General features: G+C 49.6%; 1 protein-coding gene across 1 annotated transcript; it reads left to right on the top strand.

Annotated features, from left to right (window-relative positions):
- The first annotated feature begins 628 nt into the window (after positions 1–628).
- Positions 629–17,818, top strand: LRRC74B (leucine rich repeat containing 74B). Its single transcript, XM_049764581.1, is given in 9 exon segments — positions 629–750; positions 2,025–2,205; positions 3,630–3,762; positions 4,455–4,661; positions 9,856–9,965; positions 12,114–12,229; positions 13,012–13,090; positions 15,633–15,728; positions 17,663–17,818. Coding segments are annotated over 9 exon segments (1,200 nt in total).
- Positions 17,819–19,104: the final 1,286 nt, after the last annotated feature.

Raw genomic sequence — 19,104 nt, 5'->3', positions numbered from 1 at the left:
CCCTGAGGCTAAGAGTCAGAAGGAAACCTTGAGCACAGCCCCGAAACCAAATCAAAAAGAAAGAAAATCATTTCTAAATGGTTGCAAGCAGATTTCTTAAGTCCCAGATTCCAGTGAGGAGGAAGGTTCTTTGCGGAGATGGAGGACTGAGATATTCAGAGCTTCAATATAACTGAGACCCCAGAGTGGAAGGAAGATAACAAAGCTTTGCAGAATTTTCCAGAACCCTCTGGAGAGAATGATTCCCTTCAGAGTCGCCCTCTCTAGCAGGCACAAAGCTAACACACAGGCTCTGGAGGGTGGGTGATGCTGGAAAGAAAGGGGCGCTAGGGAGAATGAGTGCCCACAAGGTCATGCATGCTGCTCAGTGCAGTCCAGAGTTCTTAGCTGCACAGTCCGCTCAAGGTCAGAGCGAACCCCAGGTGGTTTCTGAGGCAACCCCACAACACCGGGTTGCCTGGGCGACTGCCAGGGACTGGAGAGACGATTGGCTGAGCAGGGTGCTGGTTTGCAGCCACTGCACAGACCATTGTTGATGGTACCGCCCCATCCCTGGGGCTGTCCTCCAGGAGAGCCACAGCTCAAATGTTCCAGCTTCAGATTCTCTGCAAGGCCCGGAGCAGGCAGCATGAAGGGGTCTAAGGAGGCTGCGGCTGCCCCGTGCCCTGCAGGGTTCCCAGAGGCCGAGGAGGACCAGGAGTCTTTGGATGAGAATTCAGACTCCGACCTGGAGACCGGAGGTGCCCCTGGGTGGCATGGCAGTGGGCTAACTTGGGTGCTTCCATCGAGATGGTGCAAACTGGGGACACAGTGGGTGGGAGACAGAAAATACTGCACAGTCGGGAGTGCACCCTTGCCTGACACCCCGCGGGCCCCCAGATAATCCAAACATAATACCCACCTGGCCCCTGAAGGGTGCAGGAATTTCTCCATGACAATCTTCACCCAGAATCAAGTAAAGGTGGAGGAGCGTTATAGCTCAGTGGGTACGGCTTGCATGGGGCTGACCGTGGTTGGATCCTAAGCATCCCTTGTGTCCCCCCAAACATTGCCAGGAGTAATTCCTGAGAAAAGAGACAGGAGTAACCCTTGATCACCCCTGGGTGTGATCCAAACAACAACAACAACAACAAGAATTAGGGCTGGGGAAGGAGAGATAGCATGGAGGTAAGGCGTTTTTTGCCTTTCATGCACAAGGTCGGTGGTTCGAATCCCGGCATCCCATATGGTCCCCGAGCCTGCCAGGAGCGATATCTGAGCGTAGATCCAGGAAGAACCCCTGAGCGCTGCCGGGTGTGGCCCAAACCACCCCCCCCAAAAAAAAAAGAAGAAGAAGAATTAGGGCTGAGTTTTCTTAACCTGAAAGAAAATTTAAGATCACAGATATACACTTTTTTTTTTTTTTGGCCCACACCCGTGGTACTCAGGGGTTACTCCTTGGCTCCTGGCAGGCTCGAGGGATATTATGAGATACTGGGATTTGAACCACTGTCTGTTCGAATCATCTGTGTGCAAGGCAAATGCCCTACTCCTGTACTATCACTTTGACCCCATGTGCACAGACTTTCAAAGGGGTTCTGGTGGGGCTGGATCAACAGCACAGCTATAGGGCATTTGCCTTGCATACAGACGACCTGGGACAGAACTGGGTTCAATCACCGGCATCCCATATAGTCCCTCAAGCCTGCCAGGAGCGAGTTTTGAGCACAGAGCTATGAGTAACCCCCGAGACTCGCCAGGTGTGACCCCAAAACAGGCAAACAACCCACTAAAAACAAAAAAAAAAAACAAAACAAAACAAAGGGGTTTTGGTGTTTCCCCCTCAAAGGTCATGAAGAAGATATGAGCTGTGGGAAAAAGTCAGAGCAGGCGTTTTGGTATCATCAGATGGGCAGGACCCTGTCCTGGCTCTGCCAGGATTAGCCACTACAAGATGTGGGACTTGGCAAAAAGGACTCACCTTCTCTGGACTTTTGCATATGGGGAAAGGCCTCTGGAGAAGTCACACAGGCCTGGTAGAAAAGGAGCACCAATGCTCACTCCTGTCTCTTCTCAGGCACCCAAGGCCTTGGAGAACTGGAGGATGTCAAAGACACCCTCTACCTGAGCTCTTGTAGTGCCCGAGGTGTTGTGCCCATCTCCTATTTTTTGCGCCATAGGAACTCCACAGAGCTGAATCTGCGACACCGGGGCCTGGGACCTCAGGTATCCTTGGAGGGATCTTGGGGCCAGATTGGGGAGAGGCTCTAGGAGACAGCAGCCATGTGGTGGCCCTCCCTGTATCCTCTCGCATCCAGCCTTCCTCTGTTCCTGGAATGAGTCATTCCCAACATCTGGGTTCAAGATAAGATCCCATCTATGACAGAGCAATAAAAGGCCTGAAGAGGACCAGAGAGACAGTACAGGGCTTCAGATGCTTACCTTGCATGCTGTCCACTCTAGTTCTACCCATAACACTATGTATGACTCCCCAAGCACTGCCAGGACTGACCTCCAAGTCCTTGAGTTGACTCCCTAAGTATGGCTAGATGTGACCCAAACCTTTCCAATAAAAAGGGGTTAGATTATGATTTTGGCGACACAGATGCTAAACTGGAACTGCACAGAGAAGATCAACCTGGCCCCTGCATGGAAATAACATGCAGATATGTCAAGTATTCAGTATATTTTTGGCAGTGCTTTGGAGTTACTCCTGGCTCTGCACTGAGGGATCAATCCTGGTGGTACTCAGGGAACCATAGAGAATAGTGGAGATCAAATTTAGGTTGGTGGCATGCAAGGCAAGATTTACCTGCTGTAGTATTGCTCTGGCCCCAACATTTCACTTTTTTTGTTTGTTTGTTTTTGGGTCACACCCAGCAGTGCTCAGGGGTTACTCCTGGCTCTACGCTCAGAAATTGCTCCTGGCAGGCTTAGGGGACCACATGGGATGCGGGGATTCGAACCACCGACCTTATGTATGCAAGGCAAACGCTCCACCTCCATGCTATCTCTCCAGCCCCAACATTTCACTTTTTTGGGGGGGGGCCACACCCGGCTTCGCTCAGGTGTTACTCCTGGCTATCTGTTCAGAAATAGCCCCTGGCAGGTATGGGGGACCATATGGGACCCCGGGATTTGAACCAATCACCTTAGGTCCTGGGTCTGCTGCTTGCAAGGCAAACGCCACTGTGCTATCTCTCTGGGCCCAACATTTCACATGTTTTTTTTTTGTTTTTGTTTTTTGTTTTTTTTGGTTTTTGGGCCACACCCGTTTGACGCTCAGGGGTTACTCCTGGCTATGTGCTCAGAAATCGCCCCTGGCTTGGGGGGACCATATGGGACGCCGGGGGATCGAACCGCGGTCCTTCCTTGGCTAGCGCTTGCAAGGCAGACACCTTACCTCCAGCGCCACCTACCCGGCCCCATTTCACATGTTTAAAACAATCTTGACCCCATTAAGAAAGAGGAGCTGGGAAGCCTGTTGGGAGCCCTTATCTCTGGAGGGTGGTTAGGAAATGTTCTGGGAAGGAAGAGCTGGAAGAAATGTGGCAATCTCTCCCTGGGGAGCACTGAACTAGTGGAACCTGGAACACAGCCAGACCAGTGGTTGGCAGCATCAGTCCCTCCAGCCCTTCTCTGTGTTCAAGGGGGCCTGGGCTCTGGCTTCTGCCTTGGCTTTCGATGTCCATATCAAGCACCTGGACCTTCGAGACAATGAGCTCCGTGAGGCTGGTGTCCAGGCGCTGGCCACCTTCCTGAGCAGAAGCAGCACACTCTGTGGTATGTGTCCAGCCTGTGAGGGCAGCAGGTTTTAGTCCTTTGGCATCCTATATGGTCCCCGAACCTGCCAGGAGCAATTTCTAAGCGCAAAAGCCAGGAATAACCCCTGTGCACCATGGATGTGGCAAAACTATCTGGGCTCCCACATGCAAAGCAGATGCTCTGGTCCTTTGAATCCACTTCCCTAGCTCCTAAACTCCCTGTCCTTAGAGATGTGAGCCTCCCACAACTGGATCTTTTCCCCTAGCATCTGCTGCTGTTTTGGGGATGGAGCATCATCTCAGGTGGCCTGAGGGGAGGTGCAGTTAGGCCTGCATTCTGAACTGGCATCCCTGAACTGGATGCTTCTCCTTCCTTGGCTGACTCCATCCCACCTCCTTTCTCTGCAGGCCAGAACTTCCCTGCTTAGGGTGAATGGTTGAATACAAACTGGGTGGTTCCTTCAGTTCAACAGGGCAAGGCCTGGGTAATCCAAAAGGAAGGAGGATTGGCTGAGGGCGTCATAAGATCACAAAGAGACTCTCCTGGGCACACTGGGCAGGGCTGGGTGGGGAATGATCAGAGAGGTTGAGGATGATGGTCCCACTGCACAGCCCCCATCTGCGGCCTCAGGCCTGGAAGTTTGGTTGGGGTAGGAAGTGGAGACAAAAGGTGGAGAGTCACTCTGCCTGAGGAGGGGTGCTGGCCCCCAGATGTGGACTTGTCTGAAAACCAGCTGGGAGCTGCAGGCGCACGGATCCTCTGCACTGCTCTGGCAGCCAGCCCCAGCATCTGGAAGGCCCAACTGGCAGGGAACAGGCTAGAGGAGCAGGCTGCCCAGTGCCTCGCTGAACTCCTGCTGGCTCACACCTGCCTGAAATGCCTGGACCTGAGCTACAACCAGCTAAATGACCGAACAGGTAACACCCAGCCATCATGACCCACTACCTGCCACCTCCTTCTCCTAGGGCAGATATGGATGGAGGGAGGCTAGGGTGCTTGAGCGCTGTGCTTTGGTTGTGCTCCCACCTCCTGCTTTGGCCCGCTCCTCCCATGAAGAGCCCTTAACCTGCCACCTGTCCTCTCCTGGTTTAGTGCTTCCAGACTTGGGTTAGTCCCTATAGCACTGGAGGTGAACAAAAGATCACCCCTGACCCTAAGGAATTGGAGAGTTCTCTGTGATTATTTATGCTACAAAAGGCACCCCAAGTGTGATTCTAGAGAAAGACTGTGGGCCCCCTGATTTAGAGAGGTGCCAGGGGAGGTCCCCATGAGGAGGTGACATTTAAGCTGATGTATGTGGATTGGGATGAGACGAGCAGTAGAATGGTGAGAACTCAGACTTACTGCCTATCTGACAGATTGTGATGAGCCAGTGATTCAGGGGGACAGGCTGAACAATAAAGGGGCAAAAGGGCCTCTGGGGTTATAAGACATCAGAGAGATTCCTGAATCTTCCACTTTGTCTCACGCCCCAGGACCTTTGCATAAGCTCTTGGCTTTGCCAGGATCATAAGTCCTGCCCATTTTTCTTCATTGATCTAGTCTAGAAGCATGATGGTGACTTAAATAGAAGTCTACAGATTCCTGGGACCTAGACTGATTGGTTCAAACTCTTAGAAGGAATGCCTCTTACCCATATATATTTTTTTGTTTGTTTGTTTTTTGGGCCACACCCGGCGGTGCTCAGGGGTGACTCCTGGCTGTCTGCTCAGAAATAGCTCCTGGCAGGCACGGGGGACCATATGGGACACCGGGATTCGAACCAACCACCTTGGGTCCTGGATCGGCTGCTTGCAAGGCAAACGCCGCTGTGCTATCTCTCCGGGCCCTCGTACCCATATTTTAATGGGTGACTGACAGAATGTTTGAGAGTCACAACTCTGGCTTAGTGAGCGAATTGGCAGCCTGGGACAGTCAGCCCTAAAATCTTGTTTTGTTTTGTTTTGTTTTTGTTTTTGGGTCACACCCAGCAGCGCTCAGGGGTTACTCCTGGCTCTCTGCTCAGAAATCGCTCCTGGCAGGCTCAGGGGACCATAATGGATGCCGGGATTCGAACCACAGACCTTCTGCATGAAAGGCAAATGCCTTACCTCCATGCTATCTCTCTGGCTACTAGAATTTAACAAGCACTAGTTTTCCCCTCTAAAATAAATGATTAAAATAAAATAAATGATTGCAGGAGCCTAGAAAAGTAGAAGGAGAAGCTTATTGCACTTTTTTTTCCTGCTAAGTAGGGCTGTGCCTCTGGTTCTGTGTAGTGAGAGGGTAAGTGTCAGAGAAGCAGCCAACCTGGAAGGGGTCAGAAACTAGAGCCCGGGTTGGAGTGATAGCACAGCGGTAGGGCATTTGCCTTGCATTCTGCTGACCTGGGAAGAACCCGGGTTCAATTTCCAGCATCCCGGGGCCGGAGAGATAGCATGGAGGTAAGGTGTTTGCCTTTCATGCAGAAGGTCATCGGTTCGAATCCCGGCGTCCCATATGGTCCCCTGTGCCTGCCAGGAGCAATTTCTGAGCATGGAGCCAGGAGTAACCCCTGAGCACTGCCGGGTGTGACCCAAAAACCACAAAAAAAAAAAATTTCCAGCATCCCAAATTGTCCCTAAGCCTGCCAGGAGTGATTTCTGAGATCAGAGCCTAAGTAATCCCTAAACACCACTGAGTATGACCCAAAAACCAGAAACAAACAAAAAAAATAAATAAAAGGAAAGGAAGGAAGGAAGGAAGGAAGGAAGGAAGGAAGGAAGGAAGGAAGGAAGGAAGGAAGGAAGGAAAGAAGGAAGGAAGGAAGGAAGGAAGGAAGGAAGGAAGGAAGGAAGGAAGGAAGGAAGGAAAGAAGGAAGGAAGGAAGGGAGTGAAGGAAGGAGGAAGGGAAGGAAGGAAAAATGAAAGAAGGAAGGAAGGAAGGAAGGAAGGAAGGAAGGAAGGAAGGAAGGAAGGAAGGAAGGAAGGAAGGAAGGAAGGAAGGAAGGAAAAGAAATGAAAGCCTGTGAAGGCCGCACCTGTATCTCTTGGTAGGGATCTTCATCTTGTCTTCTCAAGAGTCTGTGTGTGAAGGGGCCCGGAGAGATAGCACAGCGGCGTTTGCCTTGCAAGCAGCCAATCCAGGACCAAAGATGGTTGGTTCAAATCCCGGTGTCCCATATGGTCCCCCGTGCCTGCCAGGAGCTATTTCTGAGCAGACAGCCAGGAGTAACCCCAGAGCACTGCCAGGTGTGGCCCAAAAACAAAAACAAAAACAAAAACAAACAAACAAAAAAAAGAGTCTGTGTGTAGACCCAGTTCCCACAAGGTGCTTAAGGAATTAGAAATGATCCCCACCTGGCCCAGGGTAGCACCCAGCTCAGATCAAGTGTTGGGAAGACCAAGCACCCAAATGACAAGAAATGGCTTTGTGTTGAGATGAATCTTCTCACCATTAGCAAAGGGGCTTCACTCCACTTCACCCTGTGTACACTGTCCTCCTCCTCCCAACCAGTCAATAATCACCAGATCATCCCCAGGCCTGGTTTTGGAGCTGTGGAGTCCAGGATTACACAGAGAGTCCTTGGATCCCCCCCACCCGCTGCTCCTCCATCTCTCCCTCACACCGGTTCAGGGAGCTCTCCATGGTGCTAAATGAAGTTGGCTGTTCAGTTATTTTAGTCTTTTTCTTCTGCACTTCACACCAGAGCCCTGCAAGGTGCTATGGAAAGGTGCTAAATTCAATCCCTGAGGGACAAACAGGCTGATGGGAGACAGCATTTGGCACGCAGGGTCTGGAAGAGTGGAATCAGTGGCTTGGGGCGAGCTTGGCAGGCAAAGCTACGGATGGCAAAACCCCAGGTCTATCAGCCAGGTTGAGAAAGCAGTCTGTTTGCACTGGAGCTGTTGAGAACTGGGAGCAGTTATCGGTGGCTTAGTGCTGATGGGGTGGTGAGTGGGTTGTGCTCGTTTCACAAACAAAAGGAAAGAGAAAATGCCACTTACTTTCCTCATTTCCTCCTTTCTTTTCTTCCCTCTCTTTTTTTTTTTTTTTTTTTTTTTTTTTTGGTTTTTGGGCCACACCCGGTAACGCTCAGGGGTTACTCCTGGCTATGCGCTCAGAAGTTGCTCCTGGCTTGGGGGACCATATGGGACACCGGGGGATCGAACCGCGGTCCGTACAAGGCTAGCGCAAGCAAGGCAGGCGCACCTTACCTTTAGCGCCACCGCCCGGCCCTTTTTTTTTTTTTTTTTTTTTCTTTTCTTCCCTCTCTTTCACTCTCTCTCCCTCCCTCCTTCATTCCCTCTTTCCCTCCTTTCTCCCTCTCTTCTTCCTTTCCTCCTTCCCTCCCTCCTCCTTTCCTCCCACATTCCTTCCCTCCCTCCCTCCTTTCTTCCCTTTTGCCAGTGGTGTCCAGGGATAACCGCTGATGGGGCCTGGAGGACTATATGGGTTACCAGGATGGAACCCAGATCGGCCATGTGCAAGGCAAGTTCTCTATCCTCTATCTTTCTGATCCCTCCTCTGCAATTTTTTTCGGGGGGGGGGGCACACACGGTGGCACTCAGGGGTTACTCGTGGCTCTGAGCTCAGAAATCTTTCCTAGCTGGCTCTGGGGACCATATGGAATACCAGGAATCGAACCAGGGTCCGTCCTGGGTTGCCTGCATGCAAGGCAAATGCCCTATTGCTGTGCTATCACTCTGGCCCCTCCTCTGTTTTGTTTTGTTTTGTTTTTATCCCACACTCACCTCCTTTTCTTTCTCTGCCACCACTTCCTGGCTTCTGGCTGCACCAGCATTTTGCCTCCTGTCCACTTATGACCTGAGCTTCTCCCTCCCTCCTTCCCTCCTATTCTTCAGCCTCTGTGGTTACTGCTTGCTCACCCCTTCATTGTGGAAAAAACCCACCTTGTCACTTAAAAAAATTTTTTTTGGTGGGGTCAGAGAGTTGGCGCAAGCAGTAGGGTGTTTGCCTTGTATGTGCTGACTTGGGACAGACAGCGGTTTGATCCCCCGACTTCTCATATGGTCCCCCAAGCCAGGAGCGATTTCTGAGCGCATAACTATCAGTAACCCCTGATCATCATTGGGTGTGCCCCCCCAAAAAAAAAGACAGAAACAAAAACCAGGGCTGGAGTGATAGCACAGTAGTAGGCGTTTGCCTTGAATGCATCTGACCTAAGACGGATTTTGGTTTGATCCACTGGCATCCATATGGTCCCCCAAGCCAGGAGCGATTTCTGAGCACATAACCAGGAGTAACCCCTGAGCATCACCGGGTGTGGCGCCCTAAAAAATAAAAATTTTTGGTGACACCTAGTTATGCTCCAGGGTTACTCCTGGCTCTACCCTCAGGAATTATACCTGGTGATGCTTGGAGAACCTTATGGGGTGTCAAGGATTGAGCCCAGCTAGACCACATGCAAGACAAGCATCCTACTTGCTGTACTATTGCTCCCACTCCAACCTTGTCATTTGTTAAAGCCCTCCTCTATTGGGTGGCCACATCCTCAAGACCTGCCAGCATCTCTGGTGCCATCACTGCCCCCTCATGTCACACTACTTTCCCCCAGCTCTGGGCCTATAAACTCTACCTTCCTTCCTTCCTTCCTTCCTTCCTTCCTTCCTTCCTTCCTTCCTTCCTTCCTTCCTTCCTTCCTTCCTTCCTTCCTTCCTTCCTTCCTTCCCCTGCTCCCTTGAAATCTGGGCCTATAAACTCTCCCCTCCTTCCTTCCTTCCTTCCTTCCTTCCTTCCTTCCTTCCTTCCTTCCTTCCTTCCTTCCTTCCTTCCTTCCTTCCTTCCTTCCTTCCTTCCTTCCTTCCTTCCTTCCTTCCTTCCCCTGCTCCCTTGAAATCTCTTTCCTGCTTCAGCTCTTTACTGACATGCGTGTGTGTGCATATGACTCCTTCGTCTCCAGTGTGTGGTCTGTCTTCTACTGCTGCCTCAGCCCCACCAATGCCTCATCTTCCTGTTTGCAATCTATTGTCATTTATGTTCCCATCGATTTAAGGTCACAGCCCCTCATGCCATGTGAGGTCCCTGCACAGTCCTTTGGATTCTTTTGTGTGATCTTCTTGCCAAGCAGAGTCCCTGGCAGTCTGGGAGGAGTGGACTAACTATGAAAATTTCTCTTGCCATTTTTGAAGGGGAGATACTTGGACCTGCTCTGGCAGAAAACACAGGACTCACAGAGCTTAACATAAGCTGGAATCACCTCCGAGGCCCAGGAGCTGTGACTTTTGCCAAAGGACTGGAGGTAATTACACACACACACACACACACACACACACACACACACACACACACACACACACACACCCACACACATACACACACACCACTGGAGGATTGTTCTTGGGAAGTCTCCTTATTGGACAGCGACCCCACAGCCAGAATTTACTCACTGGGCAGTTTCAAAATGCAGTTTTTTGGGGGTGCGCTCCCTAGGCCTCTGAGGAAACCTTCAGGTATTGCACAGGAGAAGTTTCCCTTGAAGTCCTCAGAGTGAACAAAAGCACAGCAGGGCGGAGCCTCCGCAGGTCAGAGAGCTCAACTTATTGGACGGCGACCCCCACAGCCAGAATTTACTCACTGGGCAGCTTCAAAATGCAGTTTTTTTGGGGGTGCGCTCCCTAGGCCTCTGAGGTATTCAGAAACACAGGCAGACAGGCACCGGAGAAGTTTTCCTTCGGGAAGTCTCCTGAGTGCCTCAATTCCTATCTTTTGATTTGGGGGTCACACCTGGTGAAGTTCAGGGCTCACTCCCAGACCCTCAGTCTCTGTCTTTGCAGTTCTTTGGATATGAATCTTGGAACTTAAAAATTTATTTTGGGACTGGAGTGACAGCACAGTGGTAGGGCATTTGCCTTGCACAGGCGAACCCAGAATGGACTCAGGTTCGATCTCTAGCATCCCATATGGTCCCCCGAGCCAGGAATGATTTCTGAGCACAGAGCCAGAGTAACCCCTAAGTGCTACCTGATGTGTTCCAAAAACAAAAACAAAGACAAAAAATATTTTTTGTGGGGGTTACATTTGATAATACTCAGGGCTTATTCCCAGTTCTGCACTCGGGATTACTCCTGGCAGTGCCCAAGTCACCATATAGGTGATAGAACCAGAGTCGGCCATGTGCAAGGCAAGCACTATCCACTGAACTACCACATCAGCCCCATGAAAAAAATTTTTTTGAGGAGGTGATTCATGTTTGGCCTCACCTGGCAATGCCCAGAGGCCATTCCTGGCTCTGTGCTCAGGAGTGACCCCTTGAAATGCTTAGAGAACTGAACCAGGCTGGGCCACATGGCTGCTGGTGAAGCAAGGGCCTTAAGGATCTGTGGGCCTAGGAATGGTTTTGTTCAGCGATCTTTTACTCAGCTCCACTTCATGCTTATAGCTTCTGTGCTGCTCTCTCGTCACTCCAACTCCTCTGAGCATTGCACTCTTCCTGACATCAAAGTTGGTGGGAACTGTCCTCAGTTAGGGCCACAGTTGTTTCTCTGAGATGGCCCCTTTGAGTCTTTGGTACCAGCACACATTTTCTTGAATGCCAACTTCCTGGCTACTGGTATGAGCATGAGGACCTTCAGTCTTTCCAGGGGGAACACAGGGTGCTTACAGTGGCAGTGAGGCCTGTGCCAACTACTTTTGGAGGATCATCCTCAAGGAGTAGACAATGCTGCCTTGTTCTTCATCAGGGGTTACCCTGAGATAACTTTCTCCAAATGCCATCACAACTCCAGAAAATCTGTCAACCCCTCAGCCTTCCCTGCAGCATCCTCTGAGGCCTCCGCCACCCATGCCTTGGTTTCCCTGCCCTTACACCCTTTCGGGGCCTCCAAGTACATGGGCCTGGCCAGGCAGGCTTTCTGTCTCCAGGCCACTCTGTCCCCATGCTCCCTCCATGTAGAGCTGCTGGGCCTTGTCTTTGAAGGCCACTATCATATAACCTCGTGGCTTCTACACTCTGCACTTGGCTTTAGTTTTTGGACCATACCTGATGACGTTTGGGGATTAACTCCCGACTCTGTGCTCAGGGATCATGCTTGGCAGGGTCTGGGAGATCATGTGTGGTATTGGGGATTGAGCCGGAGTGAGCACCTTGTCTGTACTTTGAGGCCCATCAGTCTGTATTCTTTTTTTTTTTTTTTTTTTTTTTTTTTTTGGTTTTTGGGCCACACCCTGTGACGCTCAGGGGTTACTCATGGCTATGCGCTCAGAAGTCGCTCCTGGCTTGGGGGACCATATGGGACACCGGGGGATCGAACCGCGGTCCGTCCGAGGCTAGCACAGGCAAGGCAGGCACCTTACCTTTAGCGCCACCGCCCGGCCCAGTCTGTATTCTTTATACCTTTACCTTCAGCTGTGTCCCTTCTCTACCCCCTGTGGTTCTTCTATGTTCCAGGCCAACATCTTCCTAAAAATTCTGGACATCTCCTACAATGGATTTGGGGACTCTGGAGCTGCGGCAGTGGGTGAAGCACTTAAGACTAACAATGTGTTAGAAGAACTCAACATGAGGTAAGGGCAGAGACAGAGACCAGATATGCATCTACCGGGCCTTTCTTCTGCTTCTTCATAGCAGTATGTTTGTTTGTTTGTTTGTTTTGGTGGGTCACACTCAGTGACACACAGGGTTTATTCCTGACTCTGGAATCACTCTCAGTGGGGCTTGGGGGGGGGGTCATGTAAGTGCCAAAGCTTGAACCAGGTTTGTCGAATGCAAGGCAAATGCCTTACCTGATGGATTATTTTACTTACCCCCCTGTCACCAGTTTATTTATTTATTCATTCATGCATTCATTTATTTTGGTTATGGGCCACACCTGGCCGTGCTCAGGGGTTACTCCTGGCTTTTCTCTCAGAAATCGCTTCTGGAAGGTTTGGGGACCATATGGGATGCAAGAATCAGACCTGTGATGACCCAGATGCATGCAAGGCAAATGCCCTATTGCTGTGTTATTGCTCCAGCCCCCACCAACAGGTTTTATTTGGAAGTTCTGTGGAAGGAGAGGGAGGTAGAGAGAAATAGAGACAGAAATAGAGATCAGCACACTGCAGGGGGCCTGCAGCTGGCCCACACAGCAGGGAGGAATGCAGCTATGGGTTTGCAGGAAGTTTCCAAGGAAGCAAGTTTGTTATCTTTGTTGTACACATGGCTGAGCAGGGCCTGTGTGTTTTGACCTGCTCAGGACACTGGGTGTGTGGGGGATGCTTGAATGAGAGGCTGGACCTGCTGGACTCTCCAACAGCTGTTAGGACTCCTGAGACCTCTGAGGCAAAGGTGCACATTTCTATTGCAGCAACAACCGCATCTCTGTGAAGGGAGCCATGAGCCTGGGCCTGGGACTCAGGACTAATCAGACACTGAGGATCCTCAAAGTGAGTGTGGCTTCCAGTGGTCCTGGGCACACCCCTCTCCCTCCCTGCAGGCAACCCTGTCCTGGGCTGGCTGGGAGCCAAAGGGAAGTCTCCAGTCTGACTGTCCGGACTCTGGCCTGCATCATGTCTTTCCAAAGAATCCTTCTCCTTCCCTCTTTCCTTCCCTTTGGAAGCCATTCCCCACTGTGCTCCTTCCCTTTCAGCTCCTGAGTCCAGAACTGCTCATGTCCCCTTCCATGCAACCCACAGCAACTCTGCATCTCTGCATCATCTCCTACAGGTTCTGGCCTCTGGAACCCAGGGTCAGTTTCTCCTGTTGATACCATTTAGACCTTCCAGAGACTTTGTGTGCACAGCCCCGTATCCTGCATCTAGGGTTGCCAGTTGGTGGAGAGTCCCTGAGCAGGGAGCAGAACTGAGAGCAGGATTCAGGAGGAAGAACAATCTATGTCCCCAACCATTGATGGTGGAGCAGATCCCCTCCTGCAAGTGCTCGGGACACATTTGCAAGCTCAAGGGATATATGCAGTCAACTTGGTTCTCAGCTTCTCAGTAGACCTAGGACCCCAACCTGAGATCCATTCCTCCCTTCATTTCCCCTACTTATTGGAACCAAGACCTCTTTTAAGCTCTGAAACCCCTTTTCTACCTGCTGGACAGTACCCCTGTGGACCAGTACCACTGTGGACACAGTGGATTCTGGGGTATAACCTGAACACAATGTCTAAGGGCAGGGTGATGGTGGGTCAGAGGCTATGTTCTCTCTCTCTCTGGGGTTGGAATTCCTGTCCTATCCTGTCTTCTTCACTTTCTTGCTCCTCCATCTCTTCATTCTTACTGCCTCCTAACAGTCCCTACTTTCCATTTGTTCTGTTGAATTTGGTTTTAACCACTAATTTCCTTTTTAGGGTGGGATCGCTCCCTGATTGGGCTCAGGGGACCATCAGGGTTGCTAAGGATTCAGCCATGTGAAAGGCAAACATCCTGCTCAATAGACTATTGCTCCAGCCCTGATCCTTCTGATCCTTCTTCTACCTGTTAGCAGATCATTGTTCAAACCCGGACCTTGTCCCTCCCTCCTAGAAGCTCCTCAGGGGCTCCCCTCAGGATAAGTGCACGGAAGCCTGGGATTCTCCTTCAGGATCTGAGCTGAGCCTGACCCACTCTTCTCTCTGTCACTGAAGCTCTGAACTCTAACCCCAACTGCTCCAAATTCTCTGTAAGCAGGCACTGTCATATCTACTTTTCTTTTTTTTTTTAATTTTTTATTTTTAGTTATGAGAACAAAGATGCAAAGAAAGAGGACAAGGTAAAGTTACAGTGGAAGGACAATCACCCATAACATAATTCTCAGAAGAAGTCCCCTTGCTGATATCTTAACTTTGAACTTTCAACCAAAGAACATTAAGATAAATAAAACAGAATCCATGTACAATTACTTTGTCCCTCAAGTCCCCAGATTGTAACACATTATAATATTTCTTAACAGCACACAAGGCAATCTAAAGCCATAAAATTTACGTAACTCCTTGAACATTAGAGGCATAATGTTTTTTACATTTCCATGTACATGCATATTAGCTTAAATTAACCTCAAATTTTAAGTGGGTTTTTTTTTAAGGATTAGAGTCAAAGGAGCACAGTAAAAACGGTGTTAGAGTGGCAATTGTTGTTTGCATAGGCCCACCAAAATATGAGGGGCATGGAAAGGAATAACCTTGGCCTAAATACAAAAAGATCCTACCCCTGAAGTTTCCTGGCATAAGACCAACTCTAGGCTCCAGGAAAGTTAGATCATCCAATCCAAGACATTGTCCGTAGTGCCAACACATGACCTGCTTACAGGACAGGGCTTCCTGCATTGCCCTTTAATGGTGAGGTGAAACGAGAGGACGCTCCACATCCTAACTTCAATGTAGGATATGCATATCTACTTTTCTTGCTAAAATGTCCAGCTCTGGAGCTAGAGTGATAGCATAGCGGTAAGGTGTTTGCTTTGCACACTGCCAACCCAGGACAGACCCAAGTTCCATCCTCAGCATACCATATGGTCCCCTGAGCCTGCCAGGAGCGATTACTGAGCACAGAGCCAGGAGTAATGCCTGAGCGCTGCTGGGTGTGGCCCAAAATCAAACAAAAATAAATAAATAAAATGCCCAGCTCTGTGGCCCCACCAATCTTTCTACATGACTATGACTGCAAACCCTGACTGCTTCTCACCCTGTTTCTATGGCGTCTCCTTTTCCTGCACCCAGCAGGTGAAGAACAAAGATGTGTCTGTTGGTCGGTACCAGGCAGAGTGCCAGGCCTCGTGTGTTCCCCAGTATGCATGTTTTTCTTCTCTTCCCTGGCCCGAAGGCTCCCTCTAAGCCATTGTGTCCAATGGTGAGCTGAGACTTTGGGGTTCCAAGCCAGGACAGAAATTTTTCCTCTTTCACATGGCTCCTGGCTTCTGCGTCTCTGGCTTTGTCTCCCTCTTCCAGTATCTCTGCCTGCTTCTCTCACCCTCTCATATTCTGTGTATGGATGTGTGTTTCTTTAGGTTTCCAGGAATCCCATCCAAAGTGAAGGCTGCTTTGGCATTCTCAAGTCTGTACAGAAAAATCTGATGTCTGCCCTGGAGCTGCTGGACTTCTCTGTAAGAGCTTTTCATGAATGGTCCCTCAGTTCTTCCCAGCAGCTCTTAGAGGTATTCTCATCTACATGGAAAGGAAGACAATGGGGAACAGCAGAGCGATGCACCCTGCCCTGCTACCCCTGGTGTGGCTGAGCCTGAGTTCCACCAGGCTTGAATCTAAGGGGCAACGGAATGCGGGCTCCCCTGGAATTCCACATACCCATCAAGAACTAGACCAGGGCTCACCTTGGAGTCCTGCCTTGGTTCTTCCTGGGTTGAGGCCGCCATATTAATGGCACATGCTGAATGCTCTCTGTTCTATGACGTTTGGATTCTCAAGTTCAGGACCTGCCAGGCAACTTCTCTCTACTTCTTGCCCAATACCTGCAGGCAGGTCTCTTTGCTGGCTCACTGGTGTAAATTTGAGGGGCATCAGGACGTGAATTTTCTCACTGCCCTTGTCCCTTTAGTATAGGGAAAAAAAAAACAGCACTTTGCTAAGACACGTAAAGAATTTATTGGGTGGTAAGGCAATATGTTATATTAAATATTAATTATAAAGTCCTTATGGAGTCGGCCTGGAGTCTGTTGCTCCTTTAGGTAAGTGGGTTTGAGGGTTCAGGATAGCGGCAAGGAAATGACCCACAGCAGTCATGAAATTTAGGAATGATCCAGCTTTATTATAAGGCCCTAACCACCATGTGTGGCTTCTAAGCTAGACAGCCTCTGCATCCATGCCGTCTCTGATCTCTCTCTCTCTCTGTTGAGTCTCTCTCTCTCCCTACCCTCAGGCAACCCTTAAATTACCATCCACAGGTCCCTCCCAGCTATTGGAGGGTCTCCCTCTCCGGGTGAGATAGGCAGGAAGATGAGGAGGGGTAACAGCAACATACTTGGCAGTACTCAGTTCTCTATACTCAGGGATCACTCCTGGTAGTAGTCAGGGAACCACTTAAGGTCAGCCATCAAATCCGGATCAGCCACGTTCAAGGTTATACTCTCTCTTCTACATCCCCTTTTTTTTAGTGAAGCAAGGTAGTTTTTATTGAACAGAACTTGCTAAGAAAGATGTGAGAGGAGAAAAGAAGAAAATATATGTTCAAGGTAGAAAAATGGGCTTATCTAGAGTAGAGAAAATAGAGACATAGAGACAAGCAAGCGAGGTCTGTGTTCAAGAGAGAACACAGGCTTAAAGAGAAAGCCTTTTTTTTTTTTTTTTTTTTTTGGCTTTTTGGGCCACAGCCGGCGGTGCTCAGGGGTTACTCCTGGCTGTCTGCTCAGAAATAGCTCCTGGCAGGCACGGGGGACCCTATGGGACATTGGGATTCAAACCAACCACCTTTGGTCCTGGATCGGCTGCTTGCAAGGCAAACGCGGATGTGCTATCTCCTCGGGCCCGAGAAAGCCTTTTTTTTTCTTTTGTTTTAAATTGTTTTAATCTTTATTACGTGAGATACTGTGAGATACAGCACTGTTTTGTTTGTTTTTGTTTTTTTTTTTTTTTTTTTGGTTTTTCGGGCTACACCCATCTGATGCTCAGGGGTTACTCCTGGCTAAGGGTTCAGAAATTGCCCCTGGCTTGGGGGGACCATACGGGACGCCGGGGGATCGAACCACGGTCGCGATCTTTCCTGGGCTAGCGCTTGCAAGGCAGATACCTTACCTCAAGCTCCACCTCGCCAGCCCCCAGCACTGTTAATGATGGGTTATGAAGGGTGGAACACGGTGAATTTTCACAAGCAGCTGATATCCTGCAAACCAGTCCCAGACCCAAAAATAGAGCCAGCCTCTTACAGCCCTCTTGGGTCCCTTTCTTTCTTTCTTTGAATGATTTGGGGGATACTGAGATTGTTGTGCACAAGAGAGAGAACCTGAACTAGTGTTTTCTTCAAGACCTCATGTCTGGAAGTACCAGAAGAGGAGTGTGTACCCTCTCATACGGCTTTTTTCCTTAGGATATTCAAGTGAGCAGAGAGTTTGATGACCTCGCTATCACTGTGAAGGCGATTCTTCCAGGACTTTGCATAAAGACAGCTGCTCACAGAGTGTAGTACAGAAGAGAGCTTCGGACAGCTTCTGGCCCATCCCTGCCAGCACCTGCCTCAGATTGATAATTGATGCACATTCTCCTTTCCCATTGACGACTTTAACTTTCAGGTGGAAGGTTCTGGGTCATCTTGAGATGTCTGACTGTCATTTGTCATTAGTGTCTGGACTGAGTCTCATGTCAACTCAGTGAAAAATTCTGTGATATTGCAGCAAAGGGATAGAACTAGAGGATATCATGCTGAGTGAAGTCAGACGAAAAGGAAGATACAGAATGATCTCTCTCATATGTGAGACTTAAAGATACACAACAAATATCACCAGAACTTTTTTTTTTTTTTGAGTGAGTGCTGGCACCCTCTCCCCCACCCCTGCCTACTTGAACTTCCTGAAGATGTGGTTACTGAAAACACGCCCCACAAATGCTGCAGTATCAGCAATAGTGCTTGGAATTCCTGGTTGTGACCATGTGGTTGTGACAATTCCATTTTTATTTTATACTGTCATCCCCATAGGAATGTGCCAATATATAGCTGAAGTCACCTAATGTTCAGAAACAGATGAAGTAACAGAATAGTCCGATAGCAATAATAAACCTTCTGACAATGACTTAACAACCTTATTAGAGATAAAATAATTTTCACTAATCGACTTGTTGCTGTACTTCTTTCTTTTTCTTCTCTTCCTTATTATTATTTTTGTTGTTGTTGTTGTTTGTTTTGGGGCCACATTCGGCGATGCTCAGGGGCTACTCCCGGCTATGTGCTCAGAAATCGCTCCTGGCTTGGGAGACCACATGGGATGCCAGGGATCTTTCCCTAGAACAGACCTCGTTCAATCCCTGGTGTCTCATGTGGTCCCCCAAGCCAGGAGCGATTTCTGAGCGCATAGCCAGGTAGCCAGAAGTAACCGCTGAGCGTCACTGGGTGTGGCCCAAAAACAAAAACAAAAACAACAAAAAAGAAGCCTGTAGGGGCCGGGCGGTGGCACTGGAGGTAAGGTGCCTGCCTTGCCTGCGCTAGCCTAGGACGGACCGCGGTTCGATCCCCCGGCGTCCCATATGGTCCCCCAAGAAGCCAGGAGCAACTTCTGAGCGCATAGCCAGGAGTAACCCCTGAGCGTCACAGGGTGTGGCCCAAAAACCAAAAAAAAAGAAGCCTGTATCACAGAGTTGACATAGTTGATCATAATACATTTGTTTTCAGATAAATGGGAATGAATGATTTAAAAAAAATTAAGGAAGATGGGACTGCCAGAGGATAGTACTGGAGTTAAGGTACTTATCTTGCTCACTGCTGACTCTGATTGGCTCCACAGCATGGTATGTGGTCTCTCAAATACTGTCAGGGTC

This window comes from Suncus etruscus, chromosome 17 (genome assembly GCF_024139225.1).
Source record: "Suncus etruscus isolate mSunEtr1 chromosome 17, mSunEtr1.pri.cur, whole genome shotgun sequence".
Lineage (NCBI taxonomy): Eukaryota > Metazoa > Chordata > Mammalia > Eulipotyphla > Soricidae > Suncus > Suncus etruscus.
Note: the sequence above shows the minus strand (reverse complement) of the source record. Positions and strands in the feature narration are given on the sequence as shown.